Consider the following 24667-nt stretch of genomic DNA (forward strand, 5'->3'; position numbering starts at 1 on the left):
AGTGACCACATTAGCGATCCAGTGAGGTGGGCCTGATACCCCCTCCCCCATTTGCTCCTCTCCTAACCCTCCTCTTTGTCTTTTGATCTCCATCCCCACCCCAAGCCTGAGGTACTATCCCTGGAACCTGTTTGCCCTGGGGGGCACCCGCCACGCCAATCCACCCGCTTCTGCGCATTTTCCCTCCCAGGAGGGACCCCTCTAGTCTCAGGTTGGTCTGTTTCCCGCCTACCGCCCTCTTACAGCCCGGAATGATCAGGCTCAGAGTGCCAAACTCCCTCAAAGTCACAGTGGAAGTTCATAAAAAGGGAAACCTCCAGCGGAGCCCCCAAAAGCGCCGATTTTCCAGTGTCCTGCTCAAGGCCATCTAGGGGAAGACACCGCCCCCGTCCCCCTTTCTACCCCGCTCCTCCCCGCTGCGGAGCTGGGGACCCCTCGGCGCCTGCGCTCCAGACCTGGGCGAAGGGGGCGTGGTAGGGAGAGGACTTCGCCACCACCCCTCCCGGCCCCGCCTGCTGCTGGGAGCCTGTCCCCTCACCTCCGCGCTCACTAATTGGTCTCTTTTGACAGCCCGCGGGAGCGCTCCAGCTGCGCGGATCCGAGCGGTGTCATCCGATTAGCGCCCTCGCGCCACCCAGCGCCCCCACCCCGCGCCCCTCCCGCCGCCGCCGCCCCCACTCTCGGCTCTGCACTCCGCGCGGCCCGGGGCATGCTCCGCGCTCCTGCGCCCGGCCCGGCTGTGGCGAACGATTCTGTCCGCCCGCGGAGACATGAGGCGCAGCCCGGGGGCCGCCCTGGCCCTGGGGCTGCTGCGCCTCTGCCTGGGTGAGTGGTCGCGGGCCCCCGAGCGCGGGGCTAAGCGCGGGTGCGGGCACTGCCCGAGTGGGCGCCGAGGGAGAGCGCTGGCCGCTCATTTCCACGGTTGGACTCGGGCGGGGAGACGGGACGCGGCGGGGTGGGGCGATCCTTCCACCTGCCGGCCGTGGCGGCTACCCTGGAGACACCCCGGTTTGGAGCCAGGATCATCTGCTGCCCTTGTCTTCTTCAGAAGGGAGGTTTGGTGATTGCTTTGAAGGCTGCTGGGGCAGAGGAGGGTGCCCCAGCTCCCAGTGTGACCTTGGCCAGGGCACCGTCCCTCTCTGGGCGCGGGGTTCCAGGTCTGTCCATTGGTGGGTTGAGATTGGCCACTGCCTGGGTTCTAAGTGCCCCAGATGGTGCGTGTCCCTGACAAGCCTGAGCCGAGTCTGAGCCTGCAGGAGGTGGTGGTGGAAGAACCCCTTCGCAGCTCCCAGCCCAGTCTGACGGTGTGCAGGGGGTTGGGGAGGGGACACCCAGCCTGGCCAGACTGGGACCACACAGATGTGAAGCTGTCCCTCCCTGTGTCTGTTCTCCTGCCTGTTCTCCCCCTAGCCCAGGCCAATTTTGCCCCCCACTTCTTCGACAACGGGGTGGGCAGCACCAACGGAAACATGGCCCTGTTCAGCCTTCCGGAGGACACCCCTGTAGGTGAGTACCCCTGGCACCTGCTCTCTATTGGTTTCTCGGAGGATGGCCCTCATTCCCCTGGACACAAGGACTGAACCCGTGACTCCTCTGAACCTATGGAGACACCCAGTGCCAGGCTGTGGGCCCTCTGGGGCGCCCTGTTTGTGCTCTGAGTTCCCCAGGGAAGTTGCAGGAAAGGAGGTCACGGCTGTCATGGAGACCTAAGCCAGCCCAGTCCTGGAGACCCAGCTGCGGCTGCAGGGCCCAGAGACAGGGCCACCCTAGACAGCAGGCAGCAGTTGGCAGCTTGATGAGAAACCTGAAGCTTGGCCACAACATCGCCCCTTTCTCACTGTTGTGACCTTGAGCAAATACATTTACCTCCTGGAGCTTCCGAGCTTGGGATCTTTAGGCTTTAAACAGACCTACGAAAGTCCAACTTGCTGGGGTCTGCATGAGAAAGGGGGAAGGGGGAAAGAAGAGGTTCTCCCTTCTTCCCTCTCCCTCTGTCTGGGTTGGGAACACTGAGCAGGATAGCAGTGTAAAAAATGCATCTACTTAGAAATCCCCAAAGAACTCATTCAGACATGGAGGCATAACGCTGCACCCTGGGTCACTCCTCCTGTCTTAATGGCTCCTCCCTTTTCTCCCCCCCCCCCCCCCATACCAGGGAACCCCAGTCTTGGTGCCTGGGACTGGAAGAAGCCCTGGGGTTAGGCACAGCAGCCCTGAAGCTCCTCTGTCATCTGTATTATGGCTTACAGTCCATACAGTGACTGACACTAACATCTCCCTGACAGTTGTAAAGAAAAGGGTGGGGGGTAGGAAGCAGCCCATGGGTTGAGCCAGTGAGCCAGTAGCCAGTGCTCACTTCGGCTTAGGACCTTTAGCACTGGATTGATTACCTGCCTTAGAAACAGATGAATCCTTGGTCTGAATAGATGCCACTTTTAGGAAATTTGGGTCCCAGATTCTAGTCTCCCCTTCTGTGTCTCCTTCCAGGTTCTCATGTTTATACTCTAAATGGGACAGATCCCGAGGGAGACCCTGTCTCCTACCACATCAGCTTTGATCCCAGTGCTAGAAGTGTCTTTTCTGTTGATCCCAATTTTGGAAACATCACCTTGGTTGAAGAGCTGGACAGAGAGGTATGGAGAGGTGTGAGAAGTGCTATCTCTCAGGTGTGCAGACAAACCTCTGTGGGCTGGATGTTTCCCTAGAGGTCATCCCTGGAGAGATCCTGTAAGCCTCAGAAAACTGACAGCAGCTCAGGACTGGAAAGAGTACTTTTTTTTTTTTTTTTTTAATGTGTAACCTCTATGCCCAACACTGGACACGAACTCATAACCCCAGGATCAAGAGTTTTATGTTCTACTGACTGAGGCAGCCTGGAAAAGAGTGGTTTAGAGAGTGGGTCTGAGTTTGGTAAACCTCCACCCCTCTATCCCTCTGCACCTTTCTGAACCTACAGGTGCTGGGGCCTGGGCTACATTTCTTTTTTGAGTCCCACACCAGGATGTTGGGCCTCGTGGACCCCATAACTGAACCTACACTGTGGGCTTACTGCCAGCTCTGGTCCGACAGCCGACTTACCCTGCCGCAGGCCAGAGTCGAGAAAAGAAAGTTAGGTCTCAGAGGCTGCTGTAGGGACCACGAGGGGGAAGTATCACCATGCACCCCTCCCCAGCACCCTTGGGGGCCTGTTGACCTCAATACCCTTCCTCGCTGGGGTCCCACCATGGGCTAGGGAGTGCTTGAGACACTGCAGACCTGGACCATGGAACACAGAGAGGTGTGGGAGAGGTGGGGAGGTTGGGGAGGAAGAGAGGGGAAAGAAGAAAAAAGGGAAAAGTCCAGCTCGCTGGGATGTCCAGCATGTTGGGTTAGCATCTTTCCTCATTCTAGCAGGGGAATATTCTCTCTCGGTGCCTCAGTACTACTGTGGGTTTATGAGAACCCCTGATGTGCCAAGACCCGAAACAAGGTCTCAAACATGGCCAGAGGCAGATTTTGGTCACCCTGCCTTGCACCAGGGCTCCCTTGACATGCACCGGTCTGCTCTGGTGGGCTCAGTGGGGGCAGGGAGAGTCTTTCCCTGCCTCAGGGTCCCCAGGTACATCAGACTCTCAGACACTCACTGGAGCTTTATACTTTACAGAGGGAGGACGAGATTGAAGCCATCATCAGCATTTCCGATGGCGTGAATCTGGTAAGTGTGCCCCTGAGCCAACCTCCTGGCGGCACCTGCTCCCTAGGCTTGCCCACAGCTTCTCCTCCCTCCTAGGGGCTCTCTGGTAAATCCAAGCCGAGGCCCTCCAATGTGCCCACAGGACAGGACTGCACCAGGGGAGGCCAGTGGGGATGTGTTCCCATCTGCCTCCTCCAACCAGCTCCCGCCCAGCCAGGCAAGGTGAACGCCTGGGGCCCCAGACCTAGCTGCTCCTTTACCTCCTCCCCCACAGACACCACTCCCACCCGGCCCTCATCAGTGCTTGCCGGGGTGATTGCAGGGGTTCCCCAGCTTTCAGGCTACCTGACCCTAGTCCATCTCTGAAGTTCAGCCAGAACCATCACCGTGAAACTTTAGGCTTGGTCATAGCTTGGCTGCAGAAGCACTCACAGCAGGTCCCCACTGCCCTCAGAATGTGGTCCAAGCCCCAGTCTGGCCCTCAGAGCCTCCCCATCTAGCACTATCTGCCTCGCCCACCTTCCCTCTCAAGTTCACCCTCCTGAACATCTAGCCCCAAATCTGCTTATGTTCTCTCGCCTTTGCATATGCTGTTCCTTCTTCCAGGCATACCTTTCCACCTCTTTCCCTCTCACCTGCTGAGGAGCTTAAATCTCACTCCTCTGTGAAGCTTTTCTGCCGTCCCCACCACTGGCTGGACTAGATGCCTCTTCTCGGGGCCTCTGGAGACAGCCTCTTAGACCATGTGCCTACAAACCCAAGGGGTGCGTTTACCTAGGCCATCATGCCCCCAGACTCAGATAGCACAGGGGGCTGCCCACAGTGCCTGGCATGCCCCTGTTAGCACCCTGCATGAGATCACCACCTTTCTTTTATACGGGGATCTCGCCTGGTTGCTTCGTAGTATTTGTTGCATGGATGAAGAAAAGAAGGAAGGAAGGGGGGGGGAGGGAGGGAGGGAGAGAGGGAGAGAGGCAGGGGATGAAGAAGGAGAGACACCAGGCAGAGACATACACCTGGGCTATTAGAGGCCACTGTCCCTTTATTGCCCAGAAAGTCTCACTGCCCCAACTCCTGTTCCCTTTGCCCCCTCTCAGGTGAAAGAAAAAGTCACGATCCTGGTGACCGATGCCAATGATGAGGCCCCCAGTTTCATCCAGGAGCCCTATGTTGTCCAGGTTCCTGAGGTGAGCAAGAGGCCTCTAGGCAGAGCCGATGCACTCCATCCCCAGACTCCGCCCAGCCTTCCCCCTGGGCTGCCCTGTGACCTGCCCCCAGGGGACCAGCCCCAGAGGGATGAACACCTCCTCATGCTAACTGCCCTCCACCCTCCGGAGAACCCCCACTTCAGGTCCTCCCCTCACCTCTGCTGCCATCCCCTCACACATTCTTTTTTATCCACAGGAATGTCCATTTCCCATTTTCTGTTATAATATATGTTTATTGTGGAAATTTGAAATATATAGAAAAGTAGAAAAAAACAAATTTCTCCAGCCTGAGACAATATTGTCAAATTTTGATGTTCTTCTCTCTAGTCATTTTGGGATTACTGGATTTGTTTTGTTTGTTTTATTTACATAATTGTGACAATACTAAACATATGCTTTCTGTATGCTATTTTTCACTTAATTTCACAACATAATGCACAACAAGCATTTCCTCAGTAATTGTGAAGTTTAGGCAACTGTCGTCTTAATAGGTTCCACTTAGTGCATAGTCCATCATTGACTGGATGAGTCCTTTACATCTGGATGTTTAAGATGCTTTAGATTTTTGCTGTCATAAGAAACATCAAATTCTGAACATTAAACATCAACATAAAACTTCCATATAGCTAATTAGAACCATTTCCTTAAGAAATGGTCCAAGATGTGAAGTGCCGAGGTTGAAAGCGTGAGTTACCAGAGCGGCACGCGCTGGCTCTCTCCCCTTACGTGTGTCTCCCCATCCCTCCCCAACACTGGGGATTCTCGAATTTTTTAATGTTTGCTAATTCAGTAGGAGGAAGATACTTCATTTGGGCTCTAAATGGTATGTACGCGATCCCTGGGAATGTGGAATGTCCATTAACCATTTCCGCGCTTCATGTTCAAACGCTTTGTCTAACGGGAGTCTTATTTTGAGAGAATGTCTGTTCCCGCCTTTCTTTCCCCTTCCTTCCTCCTGGCACCCACTCACCTACGCTGACTTTGGCTGCCTCCCCAGCGGGGTGCCCTGGTTAATCCTCCCCTCTTCACCTCTACTCAGCCCTTCACTCCCTGACGCCATCTTTTTATGCCCCCCCCCCCCCGCCCCTGAGCATTCTCTCACTCACTGCCCTGGGACTGACCCCTCCCCCACCTCCATGGCTGTGACCCCTCAGGACTTACCTACTGGGAGCAGTATCATGAAGGTGCATGCGGTGGACAAGGACACAGGCTCTGGAGGGAGTGTCACCTACTTCTTACAGGTAAGGAGGGGCACACGGGTTATGACCAGAGGCCCCAGGCTAGAAGGGACACCTGGATGGCCACACCCACCTCCATCCCCAAGGCTCTGAGTCAGCACCTCCAGTCTTCCCAAAGATTGTCAGAGATGTCACATCAGCTTCTCAGGGCTGGGCTGGGCTGGTGGGGAGATGAGAGGAGTGTGGGTGGAGGCCATCTTCCTCTGACCGGCCCATCCTGGCTCCGTCTGCATTCCCTGCCACCCTCTCCCTGGATCTCCAAGACCCTCAGCTCTCTACCCCCAACCTCTTCCCCAGGAGAGGTCTGGGCACATTACACCCACACAGGGTGGGGAATAAAAAAAACAAAAACAAAAAACCTGCCTGGCCTAGAACTGAGGAGAGGAAAAAGGGCGAAAAGGGCATCTGTCAGGAGGAACAGAGTGATGACACCCCCGACCCACCCCTTTCCATTCCCCCAACCCTGTCAAAGGCAGAGACCCCTTCCTGCACCTCCTCCTCCTCCCTGACCTCCTCCCTGGGCTCCACAGGAACCAGCCACACCTCTCACAGCTGCTGGTCCTGGGGCCGCTCCTCAGCTCCCCGCTGGGTTAGTCCCTGGCTCTCACAACTGTCAAGGCAGTACAGCTTGGTGGCTGATGACAAGGCTCCTGGAGAAATCCCCCAGGCTCCACCTGTACCGGAAAGATGCCACCCCCCCCTGGGGAGGCCTTCACCCCCTCATCTAGCTCTCCCAGCTCTCGCTCCTCGTGAGCAGAACTCGAAAGGCACAAGCCCATCCTCACAGGTTCTTGTGGGGATTAAATACACGTGCAGCTCTGATAACAGCTTGTGACACACAGTAGCCCTTTTCCAGCTTGAGGATCACCTCCTGTCCCCACCCACCTCCACCATCCCCCAGGATGCCTGTGACTGGCCCCCAGGCCCTTCCTTGTTGAGGTTCATGATCCTGAAGCTTGTCTCCACCACTGTGGCTTCTGAGCCCTGACACTCTCTAGGTTAGAGCACTCTGCTGCCATGTCTACCTGTTGGAAAGCCCAGGCCGGAGCTGAGCTGGAAGCTGGGCAGCAAGAAGGCTAGGGCCCTACCGGGAACATGTTGAGGGACGGGAGGGGGACCTTCGGGGCCCACAAGGCCAGCGTTCCTGTGACAGAGGACAGTGAAGACCCCGTCAGAAGCAAAGCAGCCATTCCTGGGCCAGCCTGGGTCCCCCTCTGAGGATTAGCGTGCCCCTCATTCTTACAGAATGTACATGCCACTAAATTCGCCTTGGACCACCACAGCGGCGTGCTGCGCCTCCGGGCTGGGGCCACCCTGGACTACGAGAAGGCCCGGGCCCATTTTGTCACCGTGGTTGCCAAGGTAACAGAGAAGGAGGCACTGGAAACCTCTGGTCTTCCTTCAGCTTTATCATGGGAAGCGGGCCCGGGGACTGGAACAAAGAGTTCGGTTCTGCAAGGGAGTGGGAGTGCTTTGGAGGGCTGAAAGTATGATGGCAGCAGGGGTGGGGGGGTGCAGCTGCTCAGAACCTCTGTTGATGTGGACTCTGCCTGGACATGGAAATAGTCTCCAGGGAGGCTGGAGTGTGGGGGCTGGAGAGGGTATATTCTGTTCTGGAAGATGGTGTATGTCCCGTGACAGGCCAGGTTCCCCTCCTGAGGACCAGGTGGCCATGGCTTGGAGACCTGGGCCAACTCCCATCCCCCCACAGCCTGGTCTCTAGGCGCTTCCCTCTCTCTGCTTGGGCTTGCTCACCTCACCCTCTCTCGGTGATCAGTGACTCTCTCTGCACCTGGGGTTTCTCATCTGCCCACCCCTGAGGCTAAGCAGTTCCTCAGATTTCTAAAGGGCAGGGAGCGGGAGCCGGAAGTCAGCGGGTGCTCCGCCAAGGTGGCACTCTGTCCCCTGAGGGGGGGACAGCCCAGCTGTCCCTCTGGGCTCAACATTGTCTCTTCCAGGAACAGGAAGGCTCTTGCTGGTCACGTATGGCTGCAGGCCATCCCTCTGCAGCCCGTAGCACCTGCCCAAAGCTCCTCAAGGGCTGGGCTTCCTGGGCACACATCTACATCATACGGCCCCCGTCGCGCTCTTAGTAGGTTCTCAGGAGTTGGAGGCTCAGCTCCCAGCAGGAAGGGGAGTTTGGCACTGACCGCTCCTCTTCTATTTGTCCAACATAATTTCCCAGGAGAAGGAATTCACTCTTTCCCAAAGGAGCACTTGAGTGCCTAGGGCCTACCAGGCACTGACTAAAGACCTCCACGCATCAGCTCATTTCAGTAAGCTCTTCGAGGAGGAACTGATCTCCAGGTGACACAGGAGCAGACAAAAATCAGAGAAGGAAGCTGGTCTTGAGGCCAGGAAGTGGCAGAAGCCAGATGCCGCCGGGGGCCATCCAGGGCCCAACCTCTCTTCACTCTCTGGTTCTCTCCCAGGATGGCGGAGGGAGGTTGCGAGGGGCCAACGTGATATTCTCCACCACCACTACAGTCACAGTCAATGTGGAGGACGTGCAGGACATGCCCCCCGTCTTCGTGGGCACACCTTACTACGGCTATGTGTATGAGGACACCCTTCCGGTGGGTGGCTGGCCCCTCAGCCCAGTGTCCCCTCCAGGCAGCACTGCCCTGGGATCCCCTGTGGCTTGGCTCACATGGCTGGCTCTGGACGGGCCCAGGCTCAGCCCCTGTGCATGTCCTTTTGCCAGTGGGAGTGGAAGGGAGAGGAAGCAGATGCTGGTGTGTGGAGCGCCTGCTGGGTGCCAAGACTGTGACAGGCACTTCTTCCCTCATTCAACTTACTCTAATCCAGCTGCTGATGTTCTACCCCTCAAAAGGGCTGAGAAGAGGGGCTGGCAGGTGGCCCCTTGCCTTGGTTTGGGTGGGGCCTTTTCTACACCAATAGGCGGGCAAGGGGGGTGAGATTCCTTTATGCCTCCTTAGCTCCAAGCCCCTTAGCCTGGGGTGGCTCAGACCAGCGATTGTCCTGAAGGCCCACTTTCAAGGCCAGCCTCATCTTCCTCCCCTTCAGTGCAGTCTTTGCCCCTGATGTTTTGGTGACTATGCTTGTTTTCAGGCCTCTCAGGGAAGGTCCTGCCCCCAACTCTGGCATCTAGGGGCCAGCCTCCCCTCTACCCCTGAGTCCTCAGCCTCCAAGCACCCAGCCAATCTCCCTGCTGTGCCTTTAGCCTCTGCCTAAAATGCGCCCCCAGGCCTGAGGCTCCTTGCCCTTCTCAAGTCACCCCAGGCACTGTTTTCCTTGCCATCTTCAGCTGAGACGGAAGCTCTCTTCTTCGCTCCCACACTCTCCCCATCCCGCCTTGGGATACATCCATGGATTGACATGTCCCCACCTCAGACAGACTAAGAGCTCCCTGGAGGCAGAGACCAGGTGGGAACAAACTTCCCAAAGACTCTGTAGAACTGAATCGCATTGTCACTTTCGCTTCCCCTGGTCTGATGATTCTAGACTTGAGGAGATAACGAAAGCACTTTCTGAGGACCACTCACATGCTGGGCCCAAGTTAAGGTACCTCTTGTCCAGAAGCTGGCAGCTGAGTGGTAGAGATGAGCTCAGAGTGAGGGAGAAATGGCGGGTTCCTCTGGTGGGGGCCAAAGGCAGGGCCGGGGGAGGCCAGCTGTCCTGCCAGGAGCTAAGGGTGGAAAGCATTGCTGAGGGAGAGCAGGCAGCATGGGGACAGTCAAGAGGCAGCCATGAGTGTAGACAGGTGGAGGAGAAGGGCCTGAGCAGAGGGCTTAGAAGAGGGCAGCAGGCTGAGGTGGAGCAGGCTGGTTAGTTGTGCCATCCCTGCCCAAACCAAACCCCGGCATTAGACCCTTCTGTGGCCAGCCCCTTCAAACCTGCCTCTGACTCTCCCTCCGTCTACCTCCAAAGGCAAAAGGTGGATGAGGCAGCAAGGGTGAGACTTGAGGGCTGGATAGTGGAGGCCAGAGCTGAGTGTGTGTGGGGGAAGGGAGGGTTGTGAGGAAGAGGCCTACTTGGGGGGCCTGAGTGTCGCTGGGTGGCCATGTGCTAACCTATGTGGTGGGAAGAAGCAGGGCTCAGGCTGTCCCTCCAGCCCACTGCTCCCCCCGGAGCAGTGGGTGCTCCAATCTCCCTGTAGAACTGGTGTGGGGCCCCACAGAGGCCTGGCCTTTTTCTTGGGTGGCAGGAGCACCTCCCCTCTGACGGTGGCAATATTTGGGGGGAGGGGAGAGCCCCAGCCATACCGGTTGGCCTCAGGCAGCTGCTTCTGTTCCCCCAAAGGGCTCAGAGGTACTGATGGTGGTTGCCATGGATGGAGATCGAGGCAAACCCAACCAAATTGTCTACAGCCTCTTGAATGGTAAGTCTGGGCAACTTTGAGGACAGGCCCGTGGCTAGACTGCAGCTCCTACTTCCTGGGTGACCAGGGTGACCTGCCCAGATCTCTCTGGGTCCCAGTTTCCTCATTTGTAAAGACAGAAGTACAAGATGTATTGGGTGGGGGGTCTGGGTCCCTCCAGGAGGTGACAAGTCTCTTGGGCATGTGCTCCTGTTTGTCACTATGTCCAGCAACAGAGAGAAGCATTGGTGGGGGTGGGGGGGACCGAAAACAATGTGTGTGGCTCCAACTCATGTCCCTTCACCCTGGGCACACGCTGATTAACAAGAGGGAATGGCCACATTTCTTGCACTTTTAAAATTACTGGGGTTTTTTTCCCCCTCATGGGAAAGGGGCAGAGGGAGAGAGAGAATCCTAAGCAGGCTCTACTCCCAGCACATAGCCTGACATGGGTCTTGATCCCATGACCCTGAGATCACGACCTGAGCCCAAACCAAGAGGCAGATGCTTAACTGACCGAGCCACCTAGTCACCCCTCTCATTTTTTTACATTTCTGGCCTAGAGCATATAGTTGAATTAAGAGAATTAAATGCAATGATGATAGGACATTTCCTACCGTAAGCCCTATATATGGACAAGAAAACTGAGGCTCAGAGAAGCTAAAGAGGCATCCCACATTCCCATTTGATTTGAACCTAAGTCTTCTGTCTCCAAGACTCTTCTTTGCATAACTGAGCAGCAACTGAGCAGGTCATGGTGGCCCCGGGTGGGTGGGTTCTGTGGCCCTCAGTAGCCAGTCCCCACAGGCCCAGACCCCTCAGTGGGATGGTCACGCTTGGTGCCTGATCACAGATGTGCACATGTCTCTGTGCTCTCATTCAGACCCTTCCCCTCCCTGACCCTATCCCTGGGATATGCCTGGTGCACACTCTCCCTCCAACAGCTCACGTATGCGTGAATGTGCCCCCATCACTTGCAGGCTCCTTTCCTCAGGCACGCAGACACCCCCACCAGACCCCACCCTCACCCCATTGCTCCCCGTCCCTGACCTTCATCTCTGCAGCCTTCCCTCAATTACCCAGCACCTACCATCTCTTCTCTCCTCTCCCTCCTCCGTTCTTCTCTTGCAGCCTCTGGCCTCTTTCTTCCCTTTTTTCCTTTCTCTCCTCTCTCTCTCCCTCTTTGTCTCCTTATCTTGGTGTCTGTTTCTCCTTTTCTGTTGCCGTCACACACACGCATGTGCGTGCGCACACACACACGCACACACACACATGCATACACACGGCAGTAAGAGAAGCCAGTTCTATGAAACCTGAAAGCCAGACTCAGAAGTGAGTTTAAGTCCCAGCTCTACACGTGCTGTGAAATCTTAGAAAAATGCCTTAGCCTTTCTGAAACTCAGTTTCCTTATTGGCAAGATCCAGCTGATAGAAATACATTGTATACAGACCTCAATATGGGAATGAACACCTGAGGAGCACGGGGCACCCTGCCTGGCCTGGCTCCACTGCGCTTCCTTGGCCATGTGTGGAACTGCAGGGCACATCTTTCCCCCTTGACAGGGAGTGATGGAGCCTTTGAAATTAATGAGACGTCTGGAGTCATCTCAGTCATGCAGAGCCCTGCCCAGCTCAAGAGAGAGGTGTATGAGCTGCACGTACAGGTACCCTCCCTCTAGCTTGACCCTTCCTCCTACCCTCCGGCCCTGGGAGATTCCAAAGTTGATGAGACCCAGCCACCTCCAGCACCCCACCTTCTACCCAGGGAAAGAGCTAGCTGCTGCTCCAAAGAACACCTACATCACATAGCCTGGGTGAATGTTGCAGCAGACACACAAAGCCCCTGGCAAGAGGAGAAGTGAATTCACAAGGAGGTAGGACTGAAGCAGCAAGGTCTTGAACAGGGGAGGACCCAGCAGGTGGAGATCAGTGAGGGGCACCACTGTTGGGGGTGAGGGTGAGCTGGAGGCACCGTGGGCTAGGAGAGCCAAGTGAGGCAAGGCTGGAGGTGAGAGCACATGACGGACTAGGGAGGCAGCAAGGAGTCATGAGCTAGAGCCATGACTAGAACTAGAGTTCACGGGCAGCATGTAGACAGAGAAACAGTTGGATCTAGGCTGGGGCCAGAGGAGTGAAAGCCCTGAATATGAGATACAGTTTTTATCCTGGAACAGGGCCAGCTTTGTGGGCATGTGGTCTATGTAATTACACAGGGATCACGGTCAGAAGGTTCCCATGCTGGGCGTAATGCTCTGCTCTTGCTGTCTTGAAATCCTTAATAATTTTTTAACAAGATTTTAAAACAATTTTTAAGAAAATTTTTGTTAGAGGATATTTTCATTTTTCACTGGGTCTGCAAATTATGTAGCTGGTTCTCCCCAAGAGGAGTAAAAAGACATTGAAGGGTTTTGAACATGATTAGAGTCTTGTTAAAAAACTCATCTGTCTGCTTTAGACCAGGGGTGGAGGGGCAGGGGGATGGCGGGTTTCAGATTCAGAGTTTGGCAAACAAAGATTTCCAGGACCTAGTCCTGGCAGCAGGAAGTTTGTGTGTCTGGAAGAAATCCAGGACTCTGCATGTTCTAATCTCTCGAGTGACTTTGGCACCAGTTCCAGCCTAAAATTTGAGAACACTGGTCCCACCTTGAGTTTGGAGGAAACTGGATGAGAGGCAGGGAGGCAAAGCCATTAGTTAAGAAGGCCCTTGGGGATGGAGGGAGGTGGAATAGCAGAAATAGACAAATTGCAAAATATGAAGGAGGCTGACTCCACAGAATGTGGCTGTGAGGGGTAAGGGAAGGGACAGGGATGGGGCATCTGGAGTGGTGCCATGCCATCAGGAGCACAGAAGAGGAGTCCAGCTAGGGAGGACAGGCATGGAAAGCTTCTCTGTCTCAGGAACATTCAGGTTGAACACACAACTTGGATATACAAGTTTGGAACCTGGGGAGACAGTGTCAGCATACAGGCAGCTGTGGAAGGACGGTTTTGGGGAATGGGATTGCCCAGAGAGTGGCCGTGGGGACAGAGGAGTGCTGGCTGAGAATGCAGCTGTGGGGGCACTGGAGGCTGAGTGAGGATTGTGGGGGGTGGGGGGGCAGGTGAGGGAAATCCAGGAACAATCGGAGAGGTAGAGAGGAGCCTGCCAAGAGCAGAGTCACATTAGCAGAGGACACTCAGGAAGGCAAAGGAGGTGACAGTGCTGCATGCAGCATGGAAATTGGTGTGAAGGATCTCTGTTGGGGATGGGCTGAGAGAGGAGGAGGCATTAGGAAATGGAGGTGTAGGCTTCTGAGAAGGGATCCAGGATAGCAGCTAGGGTGTGACAGAGTGGTTCCCAGGAGCAGAGTTTCAGGATAGGTAGGACAGAGCATGCTTAAAGAACAAGGGCAGGGAGGTCCTTGATAGTATCTGTCACAAGGAGTGGTTCACATGGAGCCTGTGGATTCTCAGCCCTGGCTTTGCCGCCCATGTTAGTTATCTGTTGCTGTGTCACCACACCTCCCCTCCCTACAGCCTCCCTGTGGCCAAATGGACACCAGGACAGAATGCGGCAGGGCTGGGATTTGATCCCATATGTCTCAGGATGCAAAGAGGGGCCAGTGTGGGGGGATGGAGAGAGCGCTGGTCAAGGAATCAGACACACCTGAGTTCTTCCTGTTCCAGCTCTGCCACTCACTAGCTGTGTGACCCCAGGTGACTACTTCACCCCTCTGTACCTCATCTGAGAAATGGGATCAGTACTAGCACCATCTTGTTGCCTGTGGCTGTTGAAACGTTTCCACAAACTTAGAATCTTAAAACAGCTCACATTTGTATCTCGCAGTTTCTGTGGGCCAGGATTCCAGGTTAGCCGGGTCCACAGATGTGAGATCTTTCATGTAGCTGCCATCAGATTGTCAGCCAGGACTGGGTTCTCTTGACTGTGGAAGGATCAGCTTCCAGGCTCACATGATTATGGGCAGTGTCCTGTAGGCTAGAGATCACCATTAGCTCCTTGAGACATGCACCTCTCCAACATAGCTACTCGTCTCTCCAGAGTCAGCAAGAGAGACAGTCTGCTAGAAAACAGAAGTTACAATCTTCATGGTCTAATCACTAAGTATATGCCATCACCATTGCCATGTGCTATCCAAAGTCAGTTGCTAGGGCAGGCCACACTTAAAGAGAGGAGATTATACAAGAGGATGAACACGTGGAGGCAGGGATCCATGGGGCCATCTTGGAGTCTCCTGCCACACAGCAATAGCCACCTGTCCCCACCCCAGGTGACTGAGGTCAGCTCTGCCGGGATCCCAGCTGCCCAGGCCATGGTCCCAGTCACCATCAGGATCGTGGACCTCAACAACCATCCGCCTACATTCTATGGTGAGAGTGGACCCCAGAACAGATTTGAGCTGTCCATGTACGAGCACCCACCTCAGGGAGAGATCCTGCGGGGACTCAAGATCACCGTCAACGACTCAGACCAGGTGTGTGGTCCTGCCTTCCACCCTGTCTTCCAAGGGACTTGAGCTGAGCGCTCACCAGCCTTCACTGCTTGTGTCCCAAGGGCCTGGCAAGTCGCAAAATGAATGAAACAAGAAGGTGTAACCAAGAGAGAGATAGGGGAGAGTAGCTAACCACAGACTCTCTGCTTAGCCTAAGGACATTCACAATCAGTTAAAAAGTAAAGCCAGCCAAACAGAGGTCCCTCTGTATTAGATCCTCTGGGGACTTTTTGTGACCACTTCCCATCACCTCCTCTGCCCGGCAGAGGGCTGGGCTGTGAGCATTTGTTACCTGACTTAGTCTCCATAGCCTGCTAAGTCTTTTTGATTCTCCATGGTCTGGCTGACAGAAAGAAGTAATAATACTCACCTGCCAGGGCTAAGGGCATACGGAAGGCTCCTCACTTAGCATGACCCTCTAATGAGTTTCTATTCTCACTAATCTTCCCCGTTGCCTCCCTCCAAACTCTGTGGTCCAGGGAGCCAATGCCAAATTCAACCTGCGGCTGGTGGGACCTGGGGGCATCTTCCGAGTGGTCCCACTGACAGTCCTGAATGAAGCCCAAGTCACCATCATTGTGGAGAACTCAGCCGCCATTGACTTTGAAAAGTTCAAAGTGCTAACCTTTAAGGTAGGTGATGCTTTGCACTGCCCTGAATGGGGGGGGGGGGGTCCTAGGAGCTCATAGCAGCTCCTGGATTCATTCCTGAGGGGGCCTTGTCACCTCCTGCCCCTTCTGGCCCTCCTTTTTTCCTCTTAGTTCCTCTGCCCCTCCTGCTGACTGGGGGAGCAGGAATGGGGGCGGGGAGGGAAGAAAGGGAGGGTAAAAAGAGCCTGCTCCCACTGCTCACACAGCCTCCCTAAGCCCCTGTTCCTAAATTATCATTGTCCCAAGAAAGCACTGGCATTCAAGGTGCCATATTAATAGACTGAGACAGAAAAACTATTTGATTATCAAGATAAACGTATTTCTCATAGGTGTTTGACATCTATCATTGATTCTGATAAAAACTTAAGTAGAAGTTAAAAAAATACTCCTTTGTCTCTGATTTTTAAAAATTATGAACATATGTAAATAATGAATATTAGATATAAACATAAATACTATTTATTAATAAGAAGGAAAAACATACTTCACTAATATTATTTAAACTGTTACAATTATTTATAATTATACCTACATATACCACTACAGCAAGTGCCATGCTTAGAAGTGAGAATCTAAAGCTTCTTATGAAGTCAGAAACAAATTGTGGGGGCCTGCTATCACCACTGTTATTTAGCACTATTCTTGGAGTAATGTTATTCCTGAGTAAAGAAAGGAAATAAGAAGTATGAATGCTAGAAAGGAAGGGACAAAATTATCATTGTTTGTAGGTGGTGTTTTTGTTTGCTTAGACAAATCTAAGAAATTCTGGAAAAACAAACACAGCAAAGTTGCTAACATGATTGATTACAAACTTAATACACAAAATTTGAGTATTCCTACATAAGAAAAATAGCAAAGAGAATAATGGAATAAAAGATCCTCTTTTATAATAACAACTAAAAGATAAAATTCCTAGTTATTAGGATAATAAAAAATATACAGCATCTAAATAACAAAAAAAACACAAGAATTTAACAAAGGGATATAAAGAAAGCAAGAAGTGTAAAGGTGTACTTTGTTTTAAAAAATGCAAAGTCTCATCAAGTGAATAAAGAATCCAATATCATTCCAATTAAGTCTTATGTGGAATTTCCTTCGGGGACAGGGAGGGGGATTGACATTACTCTGATTTTTATCTGGAGAAATAAACTTGTAAGAATAGTCAGGAAAACAGAAAGAAAGAACATGAGGCAAGAACTTCCCTAACAAATATTAAATTATATTATATAACAAAATAATTTTTGAAATTGAAACTGAAAAGGAGTAAGCAAATCAATGGGACAAAAGAAATTGGCCCAAATACGAAGGCCTTTCAAGACAGTGGGCCTTAGAAGTGCCCCCTGCAGGCACCTGGGTGGCTCAGTGGGTTAAAGCCTCTGCCTTCAGCTAAGGTCCCGATCCCAGGGTTCTGGGATCCAGCCCCACATCAGGCTCTCTGCTCCGCGGGGAGCCTGCTTCCTCCTCTTTCTCTGCCTGCCTCTCTGCCTACTTGTGATCTCTGTCAAATAAATAAATAAAATATTTTTTAAAAAAAGAAGAAGAAGAAGAAGAAGTGCCCCCTGCAGGTGGCGGCAGTCATCACAGGCTGGCGGTGGAGATTGAAGTGGTACTAGGCAGGTGTGCGCCCGACCCTGCTGGGACAGGAAGTGGGAAGGCTTTCTGCCCTGTGACCACTGCCCAGACAAGTCCTTATTTTCTTTCCTTCCTCAGCTACTGGCCATTGAAGTGAACACTCCAGAGAAGTTCAGCTCTACAGCAGATGTTGTGATCCAGCTCCTGGACACCAATGACAATGTCCCCAAGTTCACCTCCCACTACTACATTGCCAGAATCCCTGAGAATTCTCCAGGAGGCTCCAACGTGGTGGCTGTCACAGTGGGTTGAGGACTAGCCCAGGGACTGGAGCTGTGGTTAGGAGCCCCTACTGAAGGAGGCTTGATGAAATCAGAGAGACCTGGGCTCCAGTTTGAACCACAAAGTCCAAACGCATTAACTGTGTCCTTGGACAAACTACCTGACCTCTCTGAAGCTCAGTTTCTGCTTCTGTACAATGGGGATAACAATACCTCTCAGGACTCTAAGGAAGACATAGGCAAAAACCCCGAAGTCAGGGCACAGGATCCATCTTCTTTTCCTTTCTCTTTTACAAAGGAGGGATATATGCCTTCTAGATCTAAACCTTTTGTTTGATCTAGGAGGTTGAGACCTCCTGGGTAGAAAGCTAGGGCTCTGGAGTAGGCCTTCAGATCAATTTCTGCCCAGTTGGGTAAACCCCAAATCCCCTTTTGTTGCCAAGGAAAGCAGCCCTCAGATACATGAGCTGCCAACATTCCCCAACAAAGGACAGGGACCACTAAGAGCTTTCTCTCTTCCAGGCTGTAGATCCAGACACAGGTCCATGGGGTGAAGTCAAATACTCCATCTATGGGTCCGGAGCAGACCCGTAAGTAGATCCAGAGTTCTGGAAAGAGCCTTGGGCAAGGGATTTGGGAGGCAGAGGGCAGAGGGGATCTGGGCGAATGCAGGAGGGACCTAGACCGGGTTGGAGAAATGAATACAAGCCCAGTGGGGGAAAGGAAAGCAGTAGAGACCCTGAAGCAGAGGTTCAGAGATCTAAGAGAAGAAGGGTCACTATCATGGCCTGGAGCTAGGGAGGGGTAGGCTCTGGGTGGAAAGGGAAGGGCTGTGAGTCTGAGCCTGGGTAAGTTCAGGGTTAAGAGGTGGGTGAGTAAATGGGTGTGCCTGCGTCCATCAGACTGCAGGGTTGGGGAAAGGATCAGGTGAGCTACTTTGGAGAAGCTGCATAATGCATTAGAGGTAGGTCACTCCTGCCGGTGTGCGTGTGTGTGTGTGTGTGTGTGTGTGCATGCACGCTTGTGCCTGTATGCATGCACCTGTGCTTGTGCACACCCAAGCCTGCTCTCCCTATGCCTGGCAGCTTCCTGATCCACCCATCCACTGGGATCATCTACACCCAGCCCTGGGCCATCCTGGATGCTGAGGCCACAGCCAGGTACAACTTCTACGTGAAGGCAGAGGACATGGAGGGCAAATACAGCCTGGCCGAGGTCTTTGTCACTCTCTTGGATGTCAATGACCACTACCCGCAGTTTGGAAAGAGTATCCAGGAGAAGACAATGGTGCTGGGGACCCCGGTGAAAATTGAGGTGAGCTTTGAAGGCAACAAAGCTTCCCTAAAAGCCTTGTTCTAGCTGCTCCAAGAGGCACCATAACAGAAGAATTTATTTTAAAATAAAGCTAGTGGCTTCCCAATATGAGCAGAGGATTTTACGGTTCATTATACATCCCATCCCCAACTCAACCCAGAAATAACCTCTAAGAGAGAAACTATTATTGCCACTTTACAAAAGAAGCAATTGAGGCTTGGGGAGCTTAAGTGTTTGGGTTGCTTTTGTTCACACAGTTGGTCTGCCTGTTTTCAGAGCAGCGCTGAGCGAACTGTCTTGCTAACGTGGAAGAAGCATGAACTCTGAAACCCAAGGGACTTGACCTTGAATCCCATCTCCCCTCCTTCTCTATATCCATCCTTAGACAAGTCACTTATCATCCAAAGAAGAATTTTTTTTTTTTTTTTTTTAACAATACCTACCGCCCAGACTTGTTCTGAGGATGGAATGGTGTAATACACATAGGGGGCCTGGCACAGACCCTGGATCATTCAATACTTCTCCCAACTCCAGTCTACTCCAGGTAGGGCTAGGATCATTTCCCTTCAACCCAGCAAGCCACATATGATTTATTGGTTTAGCCAGGCCACACAGGTGTTGTCCTCGAAGCCAAGCTCTGTCCAACCCTCCCCCCCACACCCAGGCCACAGACCAGGACGCAGAAGAGCCCAACAATCTAGTGGACTATTCCATCACACACGTCGAGCCAGCCAATGTGTTCGACATTGATGTGCACACGGGGGAGATCCGGCTCAAGAACTCCATCCGCTCCCTCGATGCCCTGCACAACATTACACCTGGCGGAGACTTCACATGGTCCCTAGAGGTGCAGGCCAAGGACCGTGGCTCCCCATCCTTTAGCACCACAGCCTTGCTCAAGATTGACATCACAGACACCGAGGTGGGTACCAAGTCTGCGTCGGGGAGAGGGTCAGAGGGCCAGCTCGGGCCTTGCTGCAGTGTCATCAGAGGAACAAAGACCATCTCCAGCCTTCCTCCAAGAGACACTCAATGCTAGCAAAGGCTGCTTCTGCCATCAGACACATAGGCTTTGGAATCAAATAGAAATCCTGTTGCAACAGCGTTTAACAGTGTGATCTGGGGGCTTTGCCCAGCCTCTTCTTCCTTTCCTGTAAACTGGGAATAGTGATGGCTCTTTCGCATGGGTGTTAAAAGGCAGAAGTAAAATCATGGTACATAGTTCTCAGCTCAGTATCTGGCAGAAAATAATCACTTAATAGGGGTTCTGATTCACTTGGACAGAAGAGGCCCTCCATAACCAAAGGTAAGCAATCCCCTAATCTCTCAAGAAGAGAGTCCAGCTAATGTGGGAGTTCTTAATCTGAAAAATGTTGTTTGCATTATGCTCTCTTGCTGTGCATTTTTCTGGAGAGCTGTATGCATCACATTTTCTCTGTGTGCATTTTTTCTGGACCACAGCCCATGGTGCTCATCAGATTCTCCAGGGATGCCTGACCCCAGAAAGATGTTTTTTTTTTAAACCATTAGGCTTCAGGGAGCTCATGAGCCCTGCTCTGTCCTCCAGGGACCGGGCAGGAGTCACAGAAGGCAATGGAATGGCTCTCTCTTCCAGATGCTGTCCCGAAGCCCCATGGCTGCCTTCCTGATGCAGACCAAAGACAACCCCATGAAGGCTGTGGGTGTCCTGGCTGGCATCATGGCCATCATCGTGGCCATAACCGTCCTCATCTCCACTGCCACCTTCTGGCGCAATAAGAAGTCCAATAAGGTCCTTCCCGTGCGGCGCGTGGTCCGTAAGCGGCCCAGCCCTGCGCCCCGGGCTGTGCGCATCGAATGGCTCAAGTTCAAAAGGACCAAGGCTGCTGCCAAGTTTGTGCTCAAAGAGGATCCTTCCAATGAGAACTGCAACAACAACAGCCTAGGAAGCACACTGCCCCCCAAAGCCCCAGCTCCCCCTCCACCACCCACAATGGCGCCCAAGATGGGCGTGGCCCCCTGGACTGTGCCTACAGTCTCTGGCTCACTCACCCCTCAGCAACCCCAACGGTCACCAAAACCCAAGGTGGGAAGCCCTGTCCAATCAGCTCTGGTCTCCGAGCTCAGGCAGAAGTTTGAGAAGAAGAATGTAGGTAATAAGGCTTACTTCTAGCATGTGTCCTGTGGACCTCCTTTCCCCAGCCCAGTTGTCCTACACTTGGACCACGCTCTCTGCCATCCGCTCCTTAGGGTCACCTCTGTTTTGTACCATGATGTAAGCCCCATATCCATGGCTCTGGATATGCCTTGGATGAGGGATTTCTCTGTTTATGGGATGCAACTGGCAAATACTTCCTCATCACCCAGATGGTTGGCACAGCTCTGATGCTCCCCATTCCACAGAGGCTGGGAATCCACAAAGAGCCAGCTCTGGGTGTTTTCTGCTCACCAACCTCAGGCCTCACAGAGTCCCTCAAGTCCTCCTGGACCCTCAGCATCCTCAGTTGAGGACCAGGGCCCTGGCTGCATGTAGCAAGGCCAAGGGGGACCTGGATTCTAAAGCCTCCAACTAAGAGCAGGAGCAGGAAAACGAGTCAGCCCTGGCGAAGATTGTGGTCAGTGACCCCTGCAGGTTGTAGGAGAGTGAGTGCATCAGGGCAGGGCCATGATGCACTGAAAACTCACACCGACTGTGGGGCTGATCCCCAGAGCTATTGGAAAGATGGGGGTTGGTGTCTGGGCAGAGTCTGTGGCCCCCTGCTGTACTGACACGGGACCAGGGGACAGAGGTATGAGAGACCCCAGCCAGGGCTGTCCTGGGTGGGCCCAGAAATGTCCAAGCTGGAGCCCTGCAGTGGTCCTAGAGACCCCCAGAAAAGCTCGAGCCCCTCCTTAAGGCGCTGCCCTATCACGAGTCCTGAAAGAGACAGGGCAGGGCTGAATTTTAGAGAGATCTGTTTTTATCCTTCTCACATTGTATAACCTTGGGAATGCCGTTTAAATTCCCTGAACATTCACCTCCTCATCTGTAAAATGAAGTAAATCTGTCCTCACTGCCTCACTCACATGGCCAAGGTGAAGATTGAAGAAAATGTGATAACAAGGGCTTTAGCCAAGTGCAAAGCACCACAAATGCAGAGTATTTTTCTGCAGGCCAATTCTCTGGGGTAAACTCTTCCAGAAAGTATTAGGAGCCTTTCAAGCTGTTCTGCCAAGCACCCCTAGGAGGGCCTGTGCTGGGTTTGAGTGCAGCCCCTGATCCATGGTGGCCAGAGCTGGACGATGTCACTGGCCTTGACTGAGGCTCCCCCAGTTTCATTCTCCCCCACCACGTCCCCCATGCCGCCCTAGCCAGCCACCGTCAGGAAGGACCAAAGCCAGGTAGCACATGCAGCCCAAGCCTCCGTTTTGCCAAGAAGACAAATGGGTTTCCAAGGGAGGAGTGATTGCTAGAGACCACACAGCAGGTTGGTAGCAGAGACCTGGTTGGAGGGTCCTGGATTCTCGATGTTTTCCCCTGACTGAGCACACCTCGTCAGCTTGTGACAACCTGCCACAGGAGAGAAGACACGCAGGCCTCTATGCTTAGCGCGAGGAAGTTCTTCCCAACTTCAAGGAACCCTGCTTTATGAGGAGTCTGGCCATGTGCAGGGAGAAGGAAGTAGAACAGTTCTTTGCATCTTGCTCCCCTCACTAATAACTGCTCTGGAGTATCGTCGGTGATTTTATTTAAACCGATTATATGCACATGCACTTTTCTTGATCTCTGAGTCTGTGTGTCAGGGTGTTACTCAGATACGCCGATGTGTAAGCTCCTGGCTGGGGTTTCTGCAGTCTCCACCCCGGAGTGTATTAAGAAGTGAAATCTAACAAGCTGGGATCCCGGACTGAACAAAGGAGGCATTGTGCAGCGTATATTTCAGGAGGGGACTGCGCTGGACCAAGTTTGTCCCGTACGGGAAATGCGACATCCTTCCAATTTGCATGCGATCAACCTCTTTTGTAAATGGTCAATAAAATCTGTTAAGCAAGGGCCAAGATGACCTCCTGCTCCCTCCTTGCGTGTGTGTTAGCTCACTCACAGGATCAGTCTCCCGGACAGCCAGGCTTGGCCTGCCTCCTGGCTCCTTCGGCAGGTGGATCCATCCCCCAGCCCCCAGATCTGACTCTGAGGGAGGCTGCAAACCTTTGTCCGAAGGGCCACGCATGTACTTCTAATGGTAATATTTGCAGGGCTTGTCTATCCGGCCGTGCCCCTCAAGGGCCTGGACTGGGCTTTTCTCCTGAGCAGGACAAGCCCCAACAGGGTTGCTTGGGAGGGAATGGACTCTGGAGCTAGACCTAATTAACCCCCAGCCCAGCCCATTGAAGGCAGGGATTGGGAGGCCTGACATGGACACAAAAGCCTGGGCAGCCGTGCAGTCTCTGGGACAGTGGTCATGAGAGCCTCTGGGATAGAGGCTCAGGCCAGCATCCAGGCCCTGGGAGGGGTGTGAGCTCTGGGACAAATCCAGAACTTGAACCAGGGTAGAGGTGATCCGAGAAACTGGGCCTGTGGGGTAACCTCCTGCACTGAGAAATACGGGGAAAGTACCCACTTGCTGGCAAGAGCCATACTGAGAAAGAATAAGAGGTACAGCCAAACCTTGGGTTCCAGCAAATGTAGAGACACTGCAACACTGCAAGTTACCCCCATCCAGTGGCAGTGAGGCTGGGCCAAGCTCTACTGCATGAAGGAATGGTGAGGGTCCAGGGACTGCCTCCCCAACCGCGCTGGGATGGGCCTGGCCTCTAAGCTGGCGTAATTTTAAGCCTCTAGCTAAAGAGCTGGGAGACAAGGTTTCAGCTTAGGGGTGCTCTCCCATTTCTGGGGCCTAAAAAATGGATGGGTAATTAACAGATGTATATCCAGATGTGTCTCCAGGAAACCTGCTGGGCATTGTGTGTTTCTCCCTACGGTTGAGGTCAGACTTTCTGACTATATGAAATAACATGGTACTTTCTGGTCTGACAGCCCTGGGCCTGAATCCTGGTTCTGCTGCTTACATGTGACTTTGTGCAAGAGACTAAGTCTCTCTGGGCTTCACTTCCCACATTAATACGTGGTGTTAAAAAAAAAAAAAAAAATCGTTGCTATGGAGGTGACGAGAGCTATTCTATTGTAAAGATCCTAGCAGCAGCTCTGTATCTGCTGATACAAGCTCAGGAGATAGTTGCTATTCTTAGGTGGATGAGAGGACAATTGAGGATGTCTGCAGGCTGGAGCGCCATATCCTGGAGAGGAGGACCTCTGCGCATGCTGACCTCCAGGATGTTGCCACCCACCAAGAGGCCCGGGAGCCTCTCCTCTGTATGAGAGGAGAGGGGCCTCGGAGGGAGGTGGAGGAGAGCAGGAAAGAGGGCACAGCTTTGGCCCTGTGCAGCCCTGAAGCCTGCATTCTGCAGGAGTTAAGAACTGAGGAGACTGGACACCTGGGTGGCTCAGTGGGTTAAAGCCTCTGCCTTCAGCTCAGGTCATGATCCCAGGGTCCTCCGCTCAGCAGGGAGCCTGCTTCCCTTCCTCTCTCTTTCTGCCTGCCTCTCTGCCTACTTGTGATCTCTGTCTGTCAAATAAATAAATAAAATTAAAAAAAAAAAAAAAAAAAAAAAGAACCGAGGAGACTGTCCCTAAGAAAACCTGTGGGACTTGGTACGGAGCAGCTACCCTCAGAGGCCAACAAGCAAAACGTGGCAAAACCTGGGCACAGCTGGAGCCTCCTGCTTCTCCGAGGTCTTCTGCAACACTGATACCCTGAGGACTGGTGCCTTCGAGAGAAGCCAGGTTCAGCCCCATCTAGCATGGGTGTTGTCATCTGTTGGCAGGCAGTGATGCTCTCTGACAGTCCTGGAGGGCCCTGGCCACAGGGGGAAGGACAGGAGAATGGGGAGGATGCCCTGTGAG

The 24667-nt window shown here is 53.2% G+C and overlaps 1 protein-coding gene across 1 annotated transcript; it reads left to right on the forward strand.

Moving 5' to 3' along the window:
* Nucleotides 1-497: 497 nt before the first annotated feature.
* On the forward strand, nucleotides 498-22761 carry CDHR1 (cadherin related family member 1). Its single transcript, XM_004765766.2, has 17 exons — nucleotides 498-825; nucleotides 1411-1506; nucleotides 2488-2633; nucleotides 3644-3694; nucleotides 4771-4860; nucleotides 6036-6122; nucleotides 7365-7481; nucleotides 8552-8695; nucleotides 10383-10461; nucleotides 12004-12104; nucleotides 14709-14912; nucleotides 15410-15562; nucleotides 17291-17455; nucleotides 17956-18023; nucleotides 18519-18747; nucleotides 19412-19669; nucleotides 20363-22761. The coding sequence occupies exons 1-17, from the start codon at nucleotides 771-773 to the stop codon at nucleotides 20897-20899; spliced, it is 2580 nt and encodes an 859-aa protein (XP_004765823.1). The 5' UTR covers nucleotides 498-770; the 3' UTR covers nucleotides 20900-22761.
* Nucleotides 22762-24667: the final 1906 nt, after the last annotated feature.

This window comes from Mustela putorius, unplaced genomic scaffold (assembly GCF_011764305.1).
Source record: "Mustela putorius furo isolate JIRA1106 unplaced genomic scaffold, ASM1176430v1.1 tig00000698_pilon_pilon_pilon, whole genome shotgun sequence".
Lineage (NCBI taxonomy): Eukaryota > Metazoa > Chordata > Mammalia > Carnivora > Mustelidae > Mustela > Mustela putorius.